Source organism: Acomys minous (assembly GCF_964271855.1).
Source record: "Acomys minous genome assembly, chromosome: 2".
Lineage (NCBI taxonomy): Eukaryota > Metazoa > Chordata > Mammalia > Rodentia > Muridae > Acomys > Acomys minous.
Window position 1 is genome coordinate 110219913 of NC_140484.1, and position 24746 is coordinate 110244658.

The following is a 24746-nucleotide window of genomic DNA, read 5'->3' on the forward strand; positions in this document are numbered from 1 at the left end:
AGGTCTGCGGTGTACACTGATGCACCAACAGTGAGGTAGCAGCACTACATCACTCTGTGTGTGTGTGTGTGTGTGTGTGTGTGTGTGCCTTTGCATATGCCGGTGAGCATTATCCATGATCAGTGCCAAGCGTTTTCCTCAACCATTCTTTACCTGTGGTTTTTTTTTTTTCAGGCAGTCTCTCATTAAATGTGGAGCTATTTCAGCTAGACTGGAAGACCAACCAAGCCCCCATGATCTGCCTTCCACACCTCTCAGCCCTGGGCTAATAGACACATGCTACCACACCTGGCTTCTGTACAGATGTTCAAGATCCGAATTTGACTTTTCACGTTTGCATGCCAGGCATCTACGCCATGGAGCCATTTCTTTTCTCCAGGTCAATTCACTTTTTATACTCCGCGTGACACTTGTCATATGGGATTACCTCAGTGGTAACATACGCCCGTGTAGGGGTAGGAAAAAAAAAAACAACATAGCAAATGGCGGGGGGGGGGGGGGTGAGCACCAAGACAATGGAGACCAGGATTAGAGTCATAATCTCAGCCTTGCCACTCCACCATCTATAGGACCCTATTTATGAAGACTATTTACCTCCCTGGATTTCATGAGGAGAGCGTGAGCACACATCATAGCTACCCCCATGAATGACAAGTTTGTGCCTTCAATATCATTATGGTCATCAGGCAGGTCCACAAGCATTTCCTGCACTTGCCTAAATAAGCAGACAGCTGCGAGAAAGTTTCTTTGTGAAAACAATGAATACTAAAATTAAGCATTGACTTGCAACCAGTTAGAAGGCCCGTACGTACTAAAGACTAGAATCAGATTCACCAATGTGGGCTGCAGCGTGTTCTTTCCTCTACCAAATGGTCTCTGAAACTTGACTTCAGCACCAGGATCACGGGTATTAAGTGTACTTGGATTGAGGTGCTGGAGCCTCCTAGATGAAGGACGGTCTCTTTTTCCCGTGACAGCAATGTAAACAGACTAAGGCCAGGGTAGACAAAGTGACTGAAAGCTAATAATAAATGTTGCTGGGTTGCAAAAGGTTCCGAGTGTCCGTGCACAATTTTGGAATCTATTAGATCCTCACTGTGTTAATGAGACCTCTTACTGGGAGTTCAAATTCCTTTTGTAAACTCCATTAGCAAGTTACAAAGCAGGTGGGCAAATGTGAAGCTTTCCTGGGGGAAGCAGAGCCTTATCTTGAAAAGGAAATACAGCCGGGGCTATTGTATTCTCAGAGCATCACAGAGAGAGAGAGAGAGAGAGAGAGAGAGAGAGAGAGAGAGAGAGAGAGAGAGATGGATTGGCATCTCTCCTTAGACAAGTCAGAATGAACCAAACACCCCCGATCCCTAGGACAGGCACACACACATTTCTGAAATAGTAGGCCATAGTTTAAAAAACCATCTCTAGCTGCAGAGGAATTTTCTCAAACGCAGCAACTATCCCCCCCCCCTAAAGTTTTGCCAAAAAGTCAGCGCAGTTCATTTGTTTTTCCCAGATGACCGCTTGGGTCCCTCATGACTCTCTTTGCTTTTTAAGCCCTCAAGAGACTATTTCTTAGTGAGAACACATGGAAACTTTTGACTCTGAGAGTTCAAATTCTATTAATGATTCCAATGCATTTTTAAAATGTTTTTCCCCTTAAAACAGCACAGAGTTTTGATCTTATCTGCGTATTAGTTCAAACCAGCACAGAAAAATTGCTGAATACTACCCAAAATATCCATAGCTGAGCTAAAAGAAGAGATGGAAAATTTCAGCTCCAACAGAGTTTTTTTTTTCAGGAAGGGATGAGATGAGGGGACACAGGAAGAGAGGAGACAGGTGTCATCAAGGCCACTGGGAACACTTTCTGATTCCCCACCCATGTTTCCTAAGTGGTACTCAAAGCTTCTTGTTAGGACAGCGACTCTCCAGAAGGCAACTCAAACTAATACTCCCCCACCCACCCCCCCAGCCCCCCGACCCCACCCCCACTCCCCCAAACTGAGTAACAGTCGGCTCATCTCGCCACCACCATCTTGGGTGTAACTATTCCACTCGACATTGTCTGTAACCAAGGTCAACCCAGCGTTAGCACTTGACGGGGCTTTAGACACTTGCAGGTCATAGACCTTGCTAAGATGCAGGTGGAAGTTCTCCCCATAAGAGCATACAGATGTCTCAGTCTCCATGTAAATTTAGAAGGGTGAGAGCCACTGCACCTACACTAGGGACATCGCACAACCTTCAGCTTGAAGAAGGCTAGCTAAGTAAGCCTCGTTGAATTCTGGCATTTGTAAGCCAAGTTCCTGGATTCCAACTTTAAAGGCGACACTTGAGGTTTTATGAGTGTCCATTAACCACCTAAGACTTTATCTGCAGATTGCATCTGTGTGTGGACTAAAACAGGCATGCCTGTGCAAGTGCACGCACGTACACACACACACACATACACACACACACACACACACACACACACACACACACAGTACGCACGCATGCACGCACACGCACTGCTTGGCAGAAGTGAAATGGCATAGCTGAGTTGGATGGAACATATTCATTTAGCTTATTCATTCCTGACAATATGAAGTCATTAGAGGGAGTTAAGGCAGCTTTGGCAATTACAAGCATGGAAAGAGACCAGGGTTGGTTATATTTCTCCATTCAATAAACAGGGCCATTGACTAAACTGCATGTGCTTACTGCTCTCTGCCCACATGAGGAATTTGCTATTAAATACATACCGCTCCTGTAAAAAGCCTGACAATGGGTTATTTTTACATGCTTGAGTTTGGAGGGCTATACACTAGGGGTGGGACATTGCTCTTGCCCTCTGGTCCCTGATATGCAACTTAAATGACTATAAATTAACAAAATAAAGGGCTAAGCCAAAACCTCCAGCCTAGCACTTACTCCTTTATGTACTGGGCCAGGAGCTCTTCAGAGTAATATGGTGCATATCTGGTGCTGTGAAAAAGCCAGCCCTACGTTCAGAGGACAGCCACCTCACAGGAGTTTAGTGCTAGTTACGGTTTGAATGTGAAGCATCTTACCTAGGCTTCTGCACTTGTGTGCCTAGTAGGTGAAGCTTGCCAAGGGGAAGTCCTAAGCTTGAACAAACAGGTCACTGGGGGTATGCAGCTGAAGGCTAAAACTATTCTCTCTGTTCCCTGCCCCATTATGGCGTAAACAGCCTCCTCATGGGCCAGAGCCCAGAGCCAAAGACTATGGACAGAACTTTCTGACCAAGAGACATCCTTCCTTCTCTAAGTTGGTTTTCTCTGGTATATGATCACAGCATTAATGAAACTAACTATTATATTCATCTTTGTGCCTGGTTGAATCTCAAGAGGAAAACAATCAATTCAAGTCCTTTATAACATTACAGTGCTCAAGCCTAAAGATGTAGGATCCTGTCTCTACTGCAAATGCTGAGAAAGATAATCTACAGAACCAAGTAACTAGGATCTTTGAGGGCTGGCCACTAGCTTTAGGCACAGCAAGACCCAGGACACCCTCCTGGTCCCCAATTCTCCTGCTCTACTCTCTTTGGTGCTGACCTCATTTCCTCTGTCTGTGACAGCCAAGATGGACACTGGACTCTGTGATTTCTGGGTTCTTATAGTTTGCTGTTCTAGAAAGAAGGTAACCAGTATTTGTCTGAGTCCAGAGTGGATTCTGATTGACCTATTCCTTGGGCCAATCACTGGAGACCAGAGCCCTTCTCTGTGCCATATTTGGCTATGCCTGTACCACATGATCATTCCTGCAGCTCACAAAACCCACCTGGGATAGGAGTGGCTACTCCCCAGTGTGAGAACAAGATGATGGACAGACTCCAGCGAGTGTCTATAATATTCTTCCAATACTCCTCTAGCAGCAAAGGGCCCTAAACCCAAGTCACAGGGCCAACAGCAAATGGCATTGCTTTCCGGACACCAAACCCTTCACTCCATCAGTTCTGACAGAATGCTTTCTGAGGGGGGTGAAAAGAATACAAAGGTCAAGATTATTCTTAGAAAAAGCAAATGTTCTAGAAATGAACTAGAGGAAAAAATGCACCTGTGGTGGAGGTGTATCTTAAGATCTTTTATCTGAGAACAATACTGTGCTACAGTGAAAGGGAAGACGATTGCCTGTATTCATCAGGCAGGTGCAGTCAGCCCGCAGTGGTGAGAGTCAGTCTTTGATAGTCTAGTGGAAAGAAACTGCTTTGTGAGAGAACCTGTACCTCCTCCTTTCTTCCTGGACCTCTCTAGTCTTCTAGCCTCTCTCCATCACCCACTCAATGCTATGTGTGAATGTCTCTTTGCAAAGATGCAGTTACCTACCCAGTAGACATGGGGGCCCCTACCCAATCCAAAGTGTATTCCTTTTGCATTTCAAATGCTTCCTTTAGGGAACTGGTCCCCTTTAGTTTTGAAAAAATAGCTTTGTTTCTTTTTCATACTTCGTGTCATACTGGATGGGGAAGTTGTGGAACCTTAAGGAAGGACGACTTAGCTTGTGGAAGTAGGTTGCTGTGAGCAGGCCTAGAGGTTTTATGGCCCAGGCTCACTTCCTGTTCTGCCTGGACTTCCTGTTTTGCCAAGAAGTGAAGAGGTCAAGCTGCACACTCCCACCAGCCCCCGCCATGCTTTCCTCCATCACACTGGACTTTGTCCTCTCAAACCATGAGCTAAAACCAATCTCAAGTTGTTTTGTCAACTATTTAATCAATGGCTGAGGGGTCTCAGTGAGTTGCCAATGCAGTCTAACTGGAAACAAGCATCTTTAGTTTCTTTTTAAAAAGCAGCAGCTCTGTAAGGGCTGGAGAGACGGATCAGCAGTTCAGAGCACTGACAGAGAACAGGGGTTCCATATCCAGCACCCAGACAGTGGATCACCGACCCCTGAATTTGACCTCCACAGGAACCAGGCACGTAGGTAGTGAACAGACATACAGGCAGGCAAAATATTCATGCAATACAAGTACAGATAAATGTTAAAAACAAACAAACAAACAAACAAACAAACAGTAGATCTGGAAGAACGGGCTTTTCAGGCTTAACTAACCTGAGGTGAGGTAAGGACCACAGGCTACCCAACACTGCAGAAGTGGGTATCAGTTGTTAACACATCACTTAGACTGCAAGCCTGGAGCAGCAGCTGCAGCCTGCCCAAAGGCTGTCTGCATAGTGCACTTAGGCAGCATTCATTTATCTTTTGGAATGAGCTACATCAAGCTGAAATAATGCGTGTTCAAGTCACACAACCTGAGCTGAAATAGTTTCTGGATAATGTGGATGAGTCTAAATCTCCAAAGACACTGGTTATCTAAAATGGCTAAAGAACAAAACAATTATCTCCAGAATAACAAAACATCTTGCAATTATAGAAAAAGCTATATCATGGGCCCAGCGTGGTGGTGCAAGCCTTTAATCCCAGCACTTGGGAGGCAGAGGCAAGCGAATCGCTGTGAGTTCGAGGCCAGCCTGGTCTACAAAGTGAGTCCAGGACAGAGAGATCCTGTCTAGAAAAAAAGGAATAGCTATATCATTAATGTCATAGAAAGGTTTACATGGGTTGACCAGTTCTACTCTTTTGTGCTCCTAAATTATGTTGGCACTCAGGCTTTGGGTCTCCAGACATATTAGAATTTACAATTTTGGGTTAGGAGTGCTTAGTCATAAAGTCTAAGCAAATACTCCAAAATTCGTAAAACCAAAATCTGAACTATTTCTGGTCCTTAGAACAACAACTGCTGAACTTGAAGTTGTCAAATGATAAAACATATTTTTATTTATAGCATGGTCATAGCTAAGAAAAAGTATACATAAAAACAGAAATGAAATATTCCTAAATAAATACTCTCTGTAATTCTCTACAGGTATCTAAATCATAAATTTCTCATGTCATTTCCCCCACAATTTTGTTAAAACAGGAATTCACGAGTTTTAAAAAAAAGTAAACAAAAATTCTTTCAATCTAAGAAGCAAGATCTCAGAACTTAGCACGCTGTGCTCTGAGGGTACCTCTAAGTCAACACAGACTTGCCCTGTTGCATCCTGTGGTCACCCTAGTATTTTATGGGCAGAGATGAGCCACAGAAAAGGGTCTGTAGGAAAGGAAGAGCTCTGGTACTTTGATTCAGGACTGAAAAGGTTGTTTTTCTCATGGACCATAGCCACTGCTGAAAATCACAGCCCAAGGACTCTCGTCCAACGACCTGTCCTCCATCCAGATAAGCCCATCGCTATGCCTTTGTTTCTAGATGTGGAACTGGAGACACCATAAAGATGATCAAGAATGCACTTATTGATTCTGCCCTCCCCTTAACATGTACCAATACCTGTTGCTTAGGAACAGTGTGGCTATTAAACCCCATCAAACTGGTAGGGCGATGAGTTCATAGCAACCGGAAACCCAGCCTCACCAGGAGCGAGGGCGATGGGAGAACAAAGATTCGATTCTTGAAATGACTGTAAGACGCCTAACTTGGAATGCCAGGAATGACCCAGGTGGTGAGCACAGCCATGGTGCCAAGAGCCACTGAATGTGGCACATACACATTTATAAAGGAATGAGAAATAGCTACCAGGCGATAGGTAAGCACCAGATAAGGACTAGGTGTGAGTTGCTTAACATAGTGCCAAAACACACTGCAACGGCCTATCACGAGCAGCTGGGATGAGGGACTGGAGCACGGCCAAAACAAGCTGACCACTTCCAGTGCCATTTGGTTCAGAAAAAGAAATTAATGAGGGAAACTTCAGTATCAATGGAGCTGCAAGAACGTAATGAGGTTCGCTTGCTCCCACGAGGAACGGCTTTTTCAATTATTTCTTTTAGAAGAAGAAGAAGCCCAGGCACGGTGTATTTGATCCGTACTCGACCCACACTATTTGGAGAATTAAAACACATTTTATCCAATGTCAAGTTAAAATAAAAACTCATCAGAAGCAAAATAACTCTTTGCTCCCAGAGCTCTAGAAAGAAATGTAGTTCCCTCTGGCGGCTGGCGGGTACGCTGGTGACCTTTGCTACTAAACTAACACTTGGCAGATGAAATCTGAGAAGGATTCTCTTTGCATCATTAGCGGAAACATGGAGGGCTGCTCTGGATTTCAATATAAGTGACAACAAAGAAAACATGACACATTGGGTCTAATAGATATGACACTAAGCTCAGAGCAATTGTCCTATGTAATCAAGCACACTGCCAAAGTCCCTCCTTCCCCCATGGGTCCCCTGCAAGAAACCATCAGACAAGCACTCTCCTCTGGCCAGACCCCACTCCCCCCCAGAACAGCCTGTTTTCTGCTTGTTGTGTGCTGGCACTGCACACAAATCCACCGAACACACGTACACAATTCAAAATGATCTGGCTTCACCTTGATCCCAGTCCGCACCATTAAAACTATAACACAGACATGGGGAAAGTCACGCATACAGCCCACTTCCCCACCTAGCGATGGCATAGCAAATAGGAGGCATTTAAATGGACTCTGTGTTGTCCAATGCTAACTTCCTCTTTTTTGAGGGTAGAAAAGGCTGTTGCTGCTTTGTTTTATGGCACTTATACACGTTACGAAATATTCTGCCACTGAGCCATGACCCACACTCCCCCACCCCCATGTGTGTATGTATGTGTGTGTACACATGTGTGTTTCTGTATGTGGGTATATGTATGTGTGTAGCTTTGGTAAAAAGCCAGAGGACAACCCTGAGTATCTGTTTTCAGGTACCAGTGACCTTTGTTTTTGAGATGACATCTCTCACTTGTCTAGAACTTGGCATGTAAGCTATGTTAGCTGGTCAGAAAAACCCTGGGCTCCACCTGTCTCTGCCTCCCCAAATTGGTATTATAAGCACAGGTTGTCAAACAGGGTATTTTTTAAAATATGAGGTCTAAAGATCAAACTTGGGTCCTCATTCTTACAGAGCCCTTTGCTGACTCTTACTGTGAGGAAAAACCTGGATGAAAGGTGCAGAGGACTTCTCCACTTTTTAAAACAATCTGCAGTTCTATCATTATTACAACTGTAAAGTTATTTGGAAAAGAAATCTACATCCTTAAATAATTAATATTCTAGGGCCTTTGAAGAGGTCATTGAGGTAAAATGGCCCCCTATGATGATCCCTAGCCCAACCAGATTACTCATCTTCTAAGAGGGAAGTTGGGGTTACAAAAGTGACCTCAGGGTCATGTGATCCTAGCAGGATAGCTGTGCAAAGGATGGGTAGTAGGGTGGCCTTCTGTAAGCTACAGAGAGAGGCTTCAGGAAATACCAACCTCACCTATACCTTGACCTTGAACCTCTCCAGAACCAGGAGGGAGCATGTGGTTTAACTTCCCCATGCAGAGTGTTTTGCCCAGCAAACCGATGCACTGCCCGCATCCTCCACACTCTCCAATCATTTGCTTTTGTCTTGTGACTAGTCCAGCCCTCCAGCTCTTGACATCTCAGGAGCAGAAGTGAAGATGGAGCCTACTAGGCAAGGAAGACCTAGGCTTTAAGTAGCCCTTCCTGCCCATGCCGAGGCTGGTGCTCAGGGGAATCATCACACTATGGAATGGTTGGTGGGGAAGGGCAGAAGTGTGTCCACTGGGCCTTAGAATGTACAATAAGAAAGGGCCAGAAGAAGTTGTAAAGAGGGGGAGCTTCAGCATAGCATGAGGTAAACTTCCTGATGGCGCTGATGCCTGCAGCAAACTGGAGATGGGAGGAATGGACAGGCTGCACTGTCCACAGTGCTGGGACAGAGGGGAGACTCTGTCGCTGTCTTGTTGGAAGGGGCAGAACTCTGATCTAGATTCATCTTTATACATATAGAACAAAGTACATCTCTTTCTAGAACCTTGACCTGAATACAAGCTATGCTCGCCTCCTGCCTCCAGTCTATCATCAAGCCCCTGTTCTAGCTTTTGACCCCCCACTATTCACCCCAGTAATACCTCCCTTCTTGGACTTCAAACACCATCATGGCTTTCAGTGTTTCCTGAGGGTTTCAAGCTTTCCTGTGAAATTCCTTGACTTTGACTTCGACTTCTTCCTGACTCTGGCTCTCAACCCCACCAAGCAACCTTCTGGGCAGATGTCCGGGACACCTGAAATATGCAGCACACTCACATCTAAGCCCAGCCACATCTAGATCAATGATTTCTGGCAGGGAGTTTAACCTCTAGGAATCACAGTTTACCCACATGTTTCATTTATAAAAGCAAAAATTCTGAGCACTTCTATCAATAGACAACATTTCTAGTACGGTATTGGTTCACAAGGGAATATTTTGTATGCAGCCAGAGCCATACAAGATTATTTAGTAACATGGCGAAAAGCTCATAAAATATTAAGAGAAACAAAATTACAAAATCATGTTTATTATAAGCACATTTTGGCTGAAAAGCATATCAATGCAGAAAAAAAGAGGCTAGAATTATATATGCTATAAAGCCAGGAGTAACTGTTGCCTCATTACTCTTTTTTCTGTATCTCCAAAATTGCCAATGGTAAATGTGTAACACTTTCCCAAGTTATTTAAAAAAACATCATTCTCATTTCACTTTTTTTTTTTTTAGAAAAAAGAAATAAGGAAATAACAAACTAAAGAAGTACCCTAGTAAAAGGCCAAGGTAAAGAAAGTCCATTATGTCATCTCAGTTACTTATACTGTCATAAAAAGCAAGTACCTCTTGATGTAATTTGAACTTGGAGAGACAAAAGGACAGCTGAGAAAACTAGGCTAATGGACGGTCACAACACAGAGCTTAGACATGCCTGGACTCCTAAAGAATTGATTCTTGGGCCTCAGGAGGGGCCAAATGGTTTTCACCAGGACCCTGCCCATTCAGTCCCTACGGGAACAAAGGGTGCCACGTGCCAGCCACCCACAGGTCATTATCCGGCCCATCCTGTAAGGCCAAGCTCCACACGCTGCTGCTGTATTGAAATGTACTGAAAAGGCTGCCAGCAGAGTTGAGTCCCCCATTCATCCAGCTTTGTCCCCTGGTAATGAGCTCCCTCAGGTCCCTCCTCACTCTAGAAAGTGGCTTCGGATCAGGGTTAACCTTGTGAATGGCCCATACAAGAGTTCAGCCACAAGAGTTAGAGGAAGTAATCTTTTCAGTGGGAAATGCTGGAGGGACTTGAGCCGAACTGCTTCACTTCGGGCTGGATGTGAGAGTCTGTAACCTGGCTGGAGACACATGGCTAGCACCCATCTTCAGACCTACTCTGCAGACAACTAACAGCAGGTCTGGTGTAGCTTAAACGGTGCAGGCTGACCCTCCCTGACCCAGATAGACAAAGATGACTTAGAAACAAGCCTGTATTTTCCATATGGAGTATGTACATCGTGTCTCTCTCCAATCCAGTATTAATCTAGGCATACTGACACAAAAGGCTCCCTCCAGGCAAGGTCTTCTGGAGCTGGAATCAGGGATAACAAATATCCTCCCTTCCCAAACATTTCATATCTATAGCTAGAGTCCTGGCTTCATTTCCTTCTCATAGCCCTCCTCTGTGCAGCGCACTCCCTTAAATACTTCTAAAAGCAAAGTTAAGCTGCTTCCAGAACTAGGGCCTAATTAGAAGAGATAAATGCTGTGACAGTCTCGAGACCATGGACGTTGTCTTTATGGCTCCTGCAGTAAAGGAACGCACGAGCTATTCTCCGCATATGCCATAGTCTTCTGAAACTGATCCTAGAGAATTCAATAAAGAGCCACCTACGGTGGCCAATCTGTGCGAAAGGCTTGCTCTCGGCTACTCGCTCTAAACAGGCCCATGAAACCATCTCACAGAGACCTGGAACCGCTATCTGCACAGCTGTGCACAGCCATGGTTTGGAATTTGGTCAGACAAACTAGAGTGCTACAATATCCATATACTGTAGCAATCAACTTATTCTTCCATAGAAGAAAACAGAAGCCCAAGTAAAAATGTGGCTGAAACAGTCTTCCCACCGAAAGCTTGCTACAAATCTCCTGGGCCAGATCAGAGAACTCAAAAGCCCAACCTTGCCTTGTTTTGTCCTAGTAATCTTGGGTCTACCTCCTACCTCCCGAACTCAAATGTTCCCCTTATCATACAAACCATACCCTAACCAGTGGGAGAAATATCAGAGTAACTCATCAGAAAGCATCTCCTGAAGAAGAAGGGCTTGGGGAATGTTCTAGAAGCCCTAAACCTAGGTGACTGAGAGCTTATAAGGCGTCTGGGGGTGATTTCTAGGGAGAGATTTTTCTGCTTTATCTGACAGTTTGGGAGACGAACTCAGCTTTCTATTGCCCATTTCCTTCTGTTATTTATACCAGAAAACAAGGCTCCCAAGGTCCCAGGGCTACATCAGTAAAACCAAAGTCAACTGTCCAGTTGTAGTTCCTGGTACTGTTTTAGCAACATGCTGGTTTAACAGCAGGAAAAAATAAAGGATCACCATAGTCACCACCTCCCATACAGCACAAGCCCTAACCACATGGACAGAGGGGGCTGGGACTGTGCATCTTGGCCTTGACAGTACTAAGCCCGGTTGTACAAATACATCCTAACTGGGTTTGCCTTGTTCCGCCTCTGGATAGGGAAGTGTGCACTCTCTAATTTTCTCACTCAGTGACTCCTCCCACAGGAAGGTCACACATCAATCTATAAGACATTTGTTCAATCAAGGCATCAACTCCACGCCAGGCCCCTGCGTGGGTACCTGCTCCCAGCCATCCTATCTCAGAAAGCTTGGGCTACAGAAAGTAGAGCTTTGGTAGATGGGAAGCTTATGTCAAATTGGGCTCGAATTCTACTTTAACTTAAGCCTACACAATGAGTGTTATACCTCAAGGCAAACTGCTATCAGGTGACGCCACAGTTTCCCAGCGAGAGGTCATTCATTCAAAATTCCACACTCAGTAGCTGGCGATGTCTTCATCAGAAGCAAAATTATACTTCTAAGTCAGGGCTGGAGATACCTGGCAAGCAACCATCCAATTGTCCACCAGCACTTGGTCAAGGACACCGTGTGTCACATGAGCAAATTGCCACTTAGCTGTTTCTTGAAACCCTAGACCTTAGAACTCTTTTATCTTTGCAGTATAAATATGAGAAACTACTACAGCAGAAAATACTTCCCTAAAGTTTGCGCATACTTCACTTCTTCCTAAATAGCCAGTTGCTGCCCAGGTTGCTAGTGGAAACATTACCAGATGTTCCCAACTTTGAGCTATACCAAATGCTGACAATGAAATCAACTGCCTCTTTAGGTTAAAGCAAAACAACACAACAACAACAACAGCAAGAGGCAGTTTTGACTCTTTAAAGTTGGAGTTTCCTAGATGTAGACCCCAAATTTTCTTGGTAAATACTACACTGCCCCAAATCTCTCTGTACCACAACACACACACAAAGACACAGACACACACAGACACACACAGACACACACAGACACACACACACACACACACACACACACACACACACACACACAAAATAGATTAATCTCAAACCCCTCCATACCAGATATCCTCCACCTCCAAGTCTGTTAAGATACAGGCTGCATCTAAGCATCCCTTGGAAAGATTTTCAAAAGGGCTTTAGTTGCATTGCCCCTAGATGTGAGACTGTTTTGGAGATCCAGCTCCGGAGATAGTTAGCCAGTTCTGCAAATCAATGCTCCAGCAAAACAGGTTCCCAGCTTTACACCACTAAGTCAACCCATAGAGCAGGGGCAGTGCCTACCTATGTAGAGTGAGGAGTCCTTCCTCCGCACATGGTCGTCGATGTAGGAGACCCCCAGGGGCTGCACGGGGGTAGCACCGATGCCCAAGAGCACCTGAGCCCCAATGAGCAGCAAGTACATCATATTGGTGGCTGTCCGGTTACGGCAGATAAGGTCCGGGTCAGGCCCCTCATCACTGCTGGAGCCATTGGTGGCACAGACATCGCGGCCTTCTGCTCCCCAGCGGATCTCGCCAGCTTCATACTTGTACTGGTGGGTGAGGAACTCAGGCAGTGCTGAGAGCAGTGCACCCAAGGCCATGACGATGCCGCCACAGCCGATGAGGCGCGGCCGGTGCCCACGTGCTCCGAAGTAACTCACGAAGAGAATCAGCGCCAGGTTCCCAATCTCGAAGCTGCTGGCGATCACACCCACGTCAGCACTCTGAAGGTTGAACCTGCGTTCCAGGGTGGTCAACACACTCACCTGAGGGTGGCAAAAGAAAATGTCAAAATCCATCTTAGGAGACACCCAAGGGGACACCGCCCTGCCCTTCCGGGACCCTCCCACCTGCCTGGTGATGGAGCACCAGATTCAAAAGGCAGGTAGAAACCCAGTGAATCAGACAAGCATTCCCTTTTGTTTGCTAACCCTAATTCAACTGAAGAATTCACTTTCCTAGTAGTAAAGATGATTTTCCCCAATATCTGTCTCCATGTTCAGGGGTTCCATGAACTTCCAGAGGCCTAGACTTATGAAAAAGTCCCAAATAAGGCCCAAAGCCATATGCATGCTATTCTCAGAATGTGAGTCAGAGGCCCTTTAACAAGACAGCAGCCAAAACCACCTAAGTGGCAAAGGAGACTGGCAAGGTTAGCTCAGTAGACTGTTTTACTCACTCATGTACCAATCCATCCATCCATTCATCCATCCATCCATCCATCCATCCATCCATCCTTCTTCAGGAAGTAGAGATTGAAGCCAAGGCTTTACACACGTCAGGGAAACACTACCACCAAGCTATATTCCCAGAATTCTTTCCACATTTGTAGATAGAATCTCACCAAGTTTGCCAGGATGACCTTGAACTCACTGTAGGCCAGGCAGGCCTGTGCTCACTCTTTAGGACAGATAAATCTTGAACCTAAGCTTCCCAAATAGCTGAGACCAGAGACTGACAGAAACAGGCCTGGCATTGGGATCCTAGTTAATGCCATCTCCTTCTGGAAGTTTCTAAATGACACAGGTTCCCCCTGAAAGGACATCTGATAAAAAACAAACAAACAAAATCCAACAAAAATCCCTCTGGGCTGTCCTAAGCCCTGTAGCCCTGCTGAGGGTATTTCTGTGGGATGTTTGTATTTCCCTCCTCTTTTGTTCTCCGTCTGCCTGTGTTTGTCCAACAGCATTTACTAAACATATGCTATTTGCCTGGCAATGGCCTGGATAAAACAGACAGAAAAATGAGGACACCTGGTCTTAAAAGGCCACCTGGAAGGAAGGTACACACAGACACAACTAGATCATAAATTCAAGGGGCAATATGTTAATGTAAGGCTTATTGGAGGGAAGATGGAGTGCCTCTCCTGTTTGCGGGCACCATGACCTGTATCTCCGAAAGACAGCTGGCCCTGTCATGTGCGATCTGGCAGACAACTGAGGCCCTCACTGGGCAGGGAAGAATACTTTGAGCGAAGGTATGAACAAGGGGGACATGAGTTCCTGCTGAAGGCGAGAACTGACCCAGATCATAGCAAGCCAGGAATACCACTGCGAGCAAGGGAGGCAAGCCATGCAGTGTGGTGGCAGGAATGCACGCACACCGAGAGAAACCAGAGGTGAATCCCTGCTAGTTCCTTAATCTGCTGTGACCCCAGCCAATTCAATTACACTCTCTCCGCTTTGATTCTGAGAAGTCAGAATCCTAACGGCCCTAGTGTGATAGAAATGAACACAGAAATAATGGTACAAATCTAGTGGCCAGGGGAGCCTTCCATCCCATGGCATGATAGTACAGAAAGGAAGTGAAGTCCAAGGGCCAGACCACATGGTCCATCTTAACTGCAGGTAACCAAGTTATGCTGTGCCTGAGCCTGCTCATCTGTGAAATAACAGCAAGGATAAACCCAAACCGCACATGTGTGGATGCTGGCAAAGGGTAAGATGTAGCCATTATGAGTATTCTAGTGTCTCTGGGGTTCCAAGGGAGCATCCAGGGTTTTAAAAGCCTAAGCATCACACCAAATATGGGAAAGGATGCTGGAAGGATGAAGAACTGAACGCCAGTGGACCAAGCAGCCAGGCCCTTATGGAGGCTGGGGAGTGTGCCCTCATCAGCACACTGTGACGGACATTGTAGGGGAAGAGCTTTATTTCAGGCAAGCTGCATTAGATCTGCTGATCAAGTGGGTATGAGCTGTTAAAGAAAGGGCAGGGAGGGGAGTCCCAGAGAGGGAGGGAGGTGCTTATAAACACCTACTCACCCACAGCCTTCTGGTCACATCACATCTGCTGATCTCCAAGCACTTACCCAGAAGCCTATGATAACGCTGATGAGTGCCGTGCCCTTACTAACAAAAGAACAGTGTGGCCGGGCCACCATTCCCTGCTTCCATTCAGAACATGTATTTAAGCCCCTGAGCCCAGAGGATCTCAGCCTCATCAGAAGAGCTGAAACACTTGGTGAGCACCTGGGCTCCTGGCAGCATTTGTGACTCAGCAGGGCCCCAGGTTAGTTTTGACTCTGATCCCCAGTGACCAGAAGGAAGGTAAGAGGCGGGCTGCTGAGGTGCTGACACATCTTGGGGGAATCTTTCCTTTCGGCACTATTCCATGGGCCAGCCCCACAAAGCAGCTTTGAAGCATCTGTCACACCCTTGATGACCAAGGTTCCTATTCGGGTTCCAGTTCCATTGTGCTTTCGAGCCAATGCCAACCCCCAACTCACTCAGCCCCTGCCCTGTGATTAGATGGCTTCTTTTTCCAAATACCAGATTGCACTTGTTGAGAACGGAGGATAAAAGGGCTCTGGCCTGGTCACGATGGCTCTAAAATCCTCCCAAAGATGTTCTTTCTGAAAGCCCCAGGGAAGGGGCTTCAATTATTTGAAGAAAGGCTTCAATTATTTGCTTCTTTCTGCTGTGACAAAAGTATGTACAATAGACCAAATGCTGCAGACAGGTGATGCGGGGTGTAGGAGGAATTGGGTAGGTGGCCTAAATGCCTGAGATGGGAGTCTGGAAAGATGAGCAAAAGAGGCTGGCTGAGAAGAGAGTGGGGGGGGGGACGGGACACACGGACGGACTAGTGAGGTCAGAGGCCCCAGGCAGTGACAGGCACCAGGAGCAGAGCAGTCTGATGATGTCTTAACATCCCCATTGCTGTGACAAAATACTTAAGACAGACGACAACATAAAGGGAGATTTACTCGGGTCTGTTTTGAAGGTTTCAGCCCATAGTCTCTTGGCTTCATTGTTGCAGCGGGGGAGGGGGGCAGTCTATGGATCGGCAGACTATAATAGTGGGCAGCACGCAGTGGAACAAAATGCAAAGCTGCTACCTCGCAAAGGCTGGGAAGTAAAACAAGAAGGAAGGAAGGAAGGATCTGGGCACCCATGATCCCCTTCAAGGGACCCACCGTGTGACTTAAGTACCCTTCCAGGAGGCACTAACTTGGAAAGGTTTCCTGCCTTCCAACAGCACTGCAGGCTGCAATAAAGCCTCTAGCGCACATGGCCTTAGGTGCATTTAAGATGCAAAGCTCAACAGGCAGATCTGCAGGTGGCGTCCTCCATCCTGGGGGTGGATGGCTACGCAGTTCAGGGGGTGCAGGTGCTGAAGTGAAGTCTCTTTTCTATTTCTGCCATGAGGCAAGAGCACAGGCACAGCAGACAGACAGTGTATCTGAACCCTGAAACCCCACCAAGAGCTCCAATTCGGCAAACATGCCCCATCAGAAACTATCACACAAGGTGCACGTTCTGGGTGCCAGGGAAAGGTGATGGGGATCCAGACAGCTGTAGGCAAGGCACAAAGTAGTCAGTTCTTCTGGAGTCAGATCAGGCCCAGGGCTCTTATCCTGCCTCAAAGCGGGGTCTTTCCTCCCTTGCAGCTTCTTGTGGGCCTTGGTGATGCTTGTCTAGACCAGCACTTAAAGCGACTGCAGTCATTCTGAACGGCGCTTGGTGGATCAATTAGATCGGAGGCTAATGTCTTCACTCATTTAAAGCACAATTTTCAGAAGCTAGGCTAATTAAGTATGCATGAGGCCATAAAAGCCACTTGTGGCTTTTTATGTGGCAGAGAACAATCCAGCTCTGAGGGAGCGGAGTGCTGAAGGGAATGGCTGCCTTTACTTAATGGGTAACAGGACTAAAGGAAACAGCTGGATAATTAGAGACAGAGACAAAGGGGCAGCAGGTCCAGGAGGAAAAGAAAGGAGGAAGTGCCCTTACCCTGGGCCAACTGGAAATGAAGTTAGCATGAAAAGCATGCAGGATCTATCAGGCTCCTGCTATAATAACTAAGTGGAGGGGAAGGTGGGGGTAGGGAGAGGGAGGGAAGAAAGGAGGGAAGGAGAGAGGGAGAAAAGGAGACAGGAAGGGAGGCAGGGAAAGGAGGAGGAAGAGGGGGACCTGCATTTCAGAGTCCTATGAACTCTTGTTCAAAACAGATTCCCAGGGCTGGGCAATGACTCAGTGGATGGCTTGCTAAGCAAGTGTGAGTGCCTGGGGTACAGTCTCCAATAATCATGTACAGAGCTGGGCATGATCCCTCTGGGAATCCCAGTGCTGAGAGGGTAGCAGGCAGGCCCCTGGGTTCCCTGGGTAGCAGGCCTAGATTAATCAGTGAGTCCCAGTGAGGGACCCGCCTCAAAAAACAAGATAGATGGCTTCTGAGGAAGTATACCTGAGATCAACCCCTGGACTCCACACACACCCAAATGTGAAGATTTACCTGTCTGTGTGTGTGTGTGTGTGTGTGTGTGTGTGTGTGTGTGTGTGTGTGTGTGTATGCGCACATGTACGCGCGCGCACTCGCACACACACACACACACACACACACACATACACACACACCCCTCTAAAGGGAGGACTTTGGTCCATGTTGCCATCAGTATTACAGGACAAGGTGGCCTATGGGCAGGCATTTCTGAATCTTCTCTTACTCTTTAGCAAGGGTCCAGGTCCCCAGGTTCTTGGAGCAGTAGTGGAACATTGCGATCTCCTAAGAAATGAGCCCATGTTTTCATTCTGGCTTGGGTGGTGAGGCTGGACCTAGCTAATGCAGTCACCTGGGGAAGTCTGAGCCAATGACAGTGCCTGCTCCAAGAAGGCAGAGGGTGTTATGTGTATACATTTGACATATGTGTGCTTGGGGCACTAGACAGCATTGCAACCTGGTCTATTACTGTACCTTTGCAGCAGGAAAAACCAGAGGTCAATAGGGAACTCCTGACTTGAGAGTGCAGGGCCCTGTCAGGAGGATGAGCATGAACTCACTCAGTAGCCCAAGCTGGTTATAAATGTGAGATCCTCCTACTTCAGCATCCTTAGTGCTAAGGTCATGGATCTGTACCACCATGCATGCCTCCAGTGTGGCTTTGACAGCAGATAGTCAAGTCAATCTGCCGGAACCTGTTTTCAAGCCTTTGCAAGGGATACAGCTGTGCAGGTTCCTGTGAGCACCCCTGGGGTCCTGCAGCCAGCACTCAGTAGGTATGAATTAAAGAGCTGCTATCAGCACTGGCATGCAAGATCTGTGTGCTTTCTTCAATTTAATCTGATTCCACAAACCCCAGTGCCTGCTGCGTGGGCAGTTAGAGAAGCACGGCTGTGATTAAGAGATGATCCATATATGGCAGAATGAAACCATTCAGTAACAACATAGGGTACAGCACCACAACCGGGTGGCAGAGCAATCAAGGGAATGACAACAGCAACGAAAGATCCGGGACACAGCAAGAATGAGCTGGATCACTTCTAGTTCCCTCCATTTGTCCACAAATTTCGGGAATTCCTTGTTTTTAATAGCTGAGTAGTATTCCATAGTGTAAATGTACCACAGTTTCTTTATCCATTCTTCTACTGAAGGACACTTAGGCTGTTTCCATGTTCTGGCTATTATGAATAAGGCTGCTATGAACATGGTAGAGCAGATGTTCTTGTTGTGTGCTGGAGCATCTTCTGGGTATATTCCAAGGAGTGGAATAGCTGGGTCTTGAGGAAGCCTTAGGTGCCCCATATTTGACCACGTCCCCTGGATGGGGAGGCCTAGTGGCACTCAGAGCAAGGATAGCAGGCTACCAAGAAGAGACTTGATACCCTATGAGCATATACAGGGGGAGGAGGTCCCCCTCAGTCACAGTCATAAGGGAGGACAGTAAGGGGAAAATGGGAGGAAGGAGGGAGGAATGGGAGGACACAAGGGATAGGATAACAATTGAGATGTAGTATGAATAAATTAATAAAATATATTAACAAGAGAATGAGCTGGATGTTGAAAGACAGGGAAAGAAAGAAGTTGCCACAATATTTCAAAAACAAAGATCACTGACACAAGGAAGACACAGGTAGAGAGTTCTGGCCAGCCTGAGGCGAGGGGAAACCAACATGACTTCAGAGTTCTAAGAGGAGATATCTGAGATCAAGTGGCCTTGAAGGCAACACTAAGGATCTGCTGTGGATTTGGAGGTCAATGGTGGAAGGGCGGCTCTTGAGCAGGAGCCATCCTTTAGAAACAGCGTAGCATTCTACACAGTATGGAAACTAGGAGGCTTCCTGGCCAGCTACTCTAACAGTCTTAGCAAGAAATGATACTCAATTGCTGACTCCCGTTATTGCTGCCACGTCATTCAGGAAGGACACCTGCGTGGAGGTGCCTGCAAAATCAGACTCGAAACCCCAGAGGCATGAGGCGAAGGGCCCACATCAGGAGGCAGACACAAACAGTGCAAGAGATGTCAACCTCGATGTGGTCAGAACAAAAAAAAAATGTGGGTGCCTCTCTCAGGGGTTCCTGGAAAGAATTTGACACACTTACTCAGAAAAGAGTCAGACAGTAAATATTTTAGGCTCCCGGGCCATGTGGTCACCATAGTAACACTGCCATCTGCCATTGTAGCCCAACACAGCATCCATGACAACCTGTACACAAGCGAATATGGCTGAGTTCCAATAAAACTTTACTTACAAAAGCAGGCAAAGGGCCAAATTTGGTCCATACCGCTTTGAAGACTGCCCAGATCTTGGCTCTACACATTATAGCTTTAGCTGATAACAAAAACTGCACATTCACTCTTGTTACAAATGTTAAAAACAAACAAACAAACAAACAACAACAAAAACCCCAAATATTTCTAGACACTTCAATGCCAGTTTGTGAAGGTTTGAGGTTTTAATTTTTTTTAAACCCTTATAAGGGAGTTTGTAAAAGTAGCTTTAATTTCTTATCAGCCCTTCCAAGTTCTTCCTGAACTAAGGGGAACATTTTCTGCTCCCCAGAGCCAGTATTCAGTTTCTGTGATAAAAACTATACTGCTAATCGCAAGTGAAGGAGGCCCAGTGTGCTACTGTGTTTCTCATCCGAACAGTTATGCCTTGTGGTGAGGAGTTTGTTACTCTGGAGAAATGGTTGGCACAACACACTCACTCCTGAAGGTCAGGATCTCAGGTCTGCACAGCCAGGTGGCCCGGGACACCATAGTCCCAGCCTCTTGTTCCTGCTCCAATGACACGCCTCACAACTGGGCCAGGTGAAGGAGACATTTGGCAAGGCTGCTTTATGTCTGCTGCAATGATTTGGCACAAATTGGGCTCACAGGATAAATGGGCATGATTTACAAACTGGTCTTCTTTAAAAGGCAGAGAACAAGTTGGACAGAGAAGCTGCTGAGACGCTGTGGCCCCAGGCATATACGAAAGCATCAACGATAACACGTTTACTAAGCAATGCTGTTATTATCAGAAGCGTTCCAGCGAAACCTCATTTTTTTTTTAAACCCATGAGAATAATCTCAAGGTAAATTCTATCTCTCATCTGTCAAGCCGAGGGTATATCTTTCCTCTTCTGAAACACACTCTTGCTGTGGCGCCCAGGCTGGTCTCAAACCTCAGCTCCCCGAGTGCTGAGACTGCATGTCTGCACCACAGTGCAGAACATGTCTTCTGATACAGGGACGAGCAGAGGACATACGTGAGATTTTAAGAGCCTCACATTGACTATGTCAGTCTCCCCAAGACATGCCCTGAGACACCTTTTCTAGTGTATCAGTGAGTAAAGTCACTCAAAGCTGCTGAACAACAGGCCCAGGTCCCAGTATGCACTGTGACCACGGGCAGGTCTGGTCTTCAGCATGCTCTCAGGCCCCAAAGCAGGCTCCTGAGCTATCAAAGTTCTTTTAGGCCACTCAGGGTGTTGTTCTTCTTATCCTGGTCTTGGACAGCCTTGCTGTCACTTTTTCTGATCACTTGGAATGGCAGTGGTATTCTCTGCCCGCCCTGCCTCACAGAGACGTCATGGCCTCTCCTTCCCCCAGAACCTCTCTCTGCCTCCTCCTTTGCGTTCCTCTATTCATCCTGCACATCTTTCCTGGGCCACTTCTCCCCTTCCCCTATGCTGTGGGCCCTCTCGTCTTTCTCCTCTCGCTGCCTTCCCTAAACAGCCCTAAACCAACAGAGGCAACAGTTTTTATGATTCCTTATAATCTGTGAACTTTCTATCCAATTAATTAATTCTAAGAGAATGCCTAGTCGCTTATGATTCTCCCACTCAAAAATTAAATAAAATTAAAATAAAAGCTCCACTAAATGTGATTGTTCCAATATGTAAATCACATCAATCTTCTCCCCTATAGCTTAGATGAATAAAGGTTCCAGGTCCCCTTCAGCCTCCATCGCTCTGTGCCTGAGCTGCAGAGTCACTGGCAGGTATTTTGGCATTAGGCCAAGTCTTTGTCCTTGTATTGAACCTTGCACACCTCAACCCAGAGCACTGTTTGAACTCAAAATGTGTATGGTGCCTGCTCTGCCTTATTGGAGAAACTTGGAGAACAAGAGGAACTCAATGGCTTTCAACCAAATATGGCAGCCAAGCCCAGACCTGCAAGAAATCCTGGAATAAGGCTAATCATTCATTTCAATACAGGCTCCTCAGAAAGAGCTGCTTTGTGCTGAGGCAGCCTCTCTGTATGCCCCAGGGCCCCCAGAATACCAAGGAGTGATCGAAAAGCCCCTGTTTTGGCAAGGGAAATAGCTTAGTCAGTACAGTATTTGACACACAAGGCTGAAGACCTAAATTTAATCCCCAGAACCCACATAAAAAAGCTGATGTGTGCCTGGTGGTGGTGTTGCATGTCTTTAATCCCACTACATCAAAAGCAAAGGCAGACAGATGTCTGAGTTTGAGGCAGTTCCAGGATAGCCAAGGCTACACAGAGAAACCCTGTCTCAAAAAAACCAAACCAAATCAAAAAGCTCCACTAAAATGTAATTGTTCCCAATATGTAAAATCACATCGAAAGAAAAAAGAAAAGAAAAGCACGGAACAGCAACAATTACAAAAAGCTGGTGTGGAGTTACAGAATCCTCAGGAACAGCACTGGGGATTGATCCCTCACCATATGCATATGGAGGAAGAGGATGTTAAGGGAGGAAAGAGAAGGAGAAAGGAAGATACATGAATCCCTCAAGACCAAATTACCAGGCAGGCCATACCAGGATCTACGAGGCAGGTTAAATCCTAGAAACTCAGATAATCCACTCCATCGAATCACACCTTCTCTTGAGAATGAACCCCACAAATAAGTGGGTTAAGAAACTAAAGCTGTGCCTCCAGGTGGAAGATGAACACAAACAAGGAGCAAACAGCACCTGCCCAAGGCAGCATTAACAAGCTTCCAGAAGGATAAGGAAGTCTAAATCTGGTGCCAAAGCAGACAAGAAAAGTGACACACATTAGGGACCCCTCTTCCTCAGCTCGCCCACACAGCCCCCTGCTTTCATGTGGCCCTCCTCATCCTTACCTATGAATACCTCGGGCACCCCATACCTCCAGCTTCTCCTAAAATGTACAGTGCTCAATGACAGCCTCAACAGACACCCCTGCCAACATGCTCTCCATAGTCTGAAGGGACCAATCTGACCTCAGAAGGGCAAAGAATTTACCTAGGATCACACATCGCCATGACAGGGCCATCTCTTCCTGCCAGAAGAAAAGCAGACATCCCCCTACTTAGCCTGTCCCACTCCTAAGATGATGACCTCACTACTTCCTGGCTGCATGCCACTAGTTCCAGGCACTAACAATGCTGCACCACCAAGTATCAAAGGCAAAGGCAAAAGGCACACCTGTGATGGAGGGCCGACTGGAGAGCTTAAAGTGAGTGTGTGCTATGGTTTGAGTGTGAGCTGTCCCCACAGGCTCTTGTGTTTGGTCCCTAGACGGGGGTGCCCTTTTGGGAAGGTATGGAATTTTTACCTGTTCCCAATCTCTTGACATTGTGACACAACTGTCATTGACAAATTCGTTTTCAAAGAATGACAAGTTGAACAGAAAATTTTTTCTTAATATTTTAGATAAGTTTCTAATTTTATGTCTCAGCCTTGGGCCACATCCATAGCTATCCTGGGGTACTTGTAACCACCAGGCAGCAGACGAAATGTGTTTGCTAGGGGCAGGACCTAGTTAGAGGATGCGGGTCAGCAGAGGATAGACCTTGAGTTTTATAGCCCAGCCTTACTTCCATACTGCTTGCTACTTCTGATGCACTGAGATTTAAAAAGCTGTGCTACTAAGAACTCCAACCATGCCGTCCAGGCCATGATGGACTATGTCTCCTTCAGCCATGAGCCTGCCCAAATACACTCTTCCTATCCTAAGTTGTTTATGACAGGCATCCTGTTGTTATAACAATGAAAAGTTAATACAGTGTGTGGGGTGTGGTTTCAGAAGAAATGGGTGTTATCAGGGGACCAAGGAAAGAGGCGTGGAGTGCTCAACTCATCTCCATGGGAAAAAGACCTGCCCCACCCATTGTTAATCCTGTCCCTTCTTGTCTCTCTCTTCCCCACCTCACTGACTTCATCCTTGCCTTGTCCCCAAACATGAGTACAAACAACTGAAAACCACACAGTGTCTTTCTTGTCCCTGCCACCCTTCCTTTCTCTCCACCAGCCTTGTCTGCAAGGGTCCCCCTTTGCTGAATGCAGCTCCCTGCTGCAGCCAGGTCCCAGTCTTATCACTGCCACAATAGGGTCACAGGAAGTTGCTGGTGGTAAAGGTTTCCGGTGCCCTGAGTCTTCTTTAGTGCAACTGTTATCTTCCTGCTTTTGTTACATTGGATTTCTCTGTGATCTCTGGCACACTTGACACTCTCTTGTGACTGGCATGACCCAGATGTGCCTGATTCGCCTTCTAACTAAACACCTTTCTCTCTTCTATAGCCAGATTTGCCAAAAGCTGTGTTACACACTGACGCTCTCCTGCCTGAGTCTTATACACTGATAACACCCAATCTCTCCCTGGGGCCACTCTGTCCCTCTGTGGTGCAGACTCCTGCAATTGACAATGACCAGACTTTTACTTCAGGACGGCCATGGTGCCCACACACTTCCCCATCCCAAAACACAGGTCCGTTTTTCCCACCCATTCTGCTTGCTCTGCACTTCTGATGGCTCCCTCTGTGAACATCAGCATCTTACCCACATGTAGGCATCCCAGGTCCCTGACCCATAACGGCCAGAACCTTCCAGCTGGTTGCCAAGTTCAGACCCTGCCTGTACATCCTAAGTTGCTTGCAGATCCTCTCAAGCTGCCCTTCTCTCTCTGCTCTCTTCCTTTCTCACTTGTCCCATTCACCCTCCTCACAATCCTCATCACTTCGCTCCCTGTTTAAAACTCTCTTGTGAAAACCACTGCCAAAAGGAGAAGTTCAAGTGCTTTGGCTTAAGATGATGGAGCTTCTGGGATCTAGTCAGTCACATTCTGCCCCTTTGGTCTCTCTGCACCAATCCCAAGAGGCAGTTCCCATTCCCCAGCCTTTATATGGTCCAAATGCCCAG

General features: G+C 46.6%; 1 protein-coding gene across 3 annotated transcripts in view; it reads right to left on the bottom strand.

Moving 5' to 3' along the window:
• The window catches only part of SLCO3A1 (solute carrier organic anion transporter family member 3A1), a 290789-nt gene that overhangs the window by 216701 nt on the left and 49342 nt on the right, over positions 1 to 24746 (bottom strand). For all 3 annotated transcript variants that reach the window (XM_084756104.1, XM_084756103.1, XM_084756102.1), the window contains exon 2: positions 12708 to 13173. In XM_084756104.1, coding sequence (XP_084612230.1) covers positions 12708 to 13173 — 466 coding nt within the window. The remainder of the gene's footprint in view (positions 1 to 12707; positions 13174 to 24746) is intronic.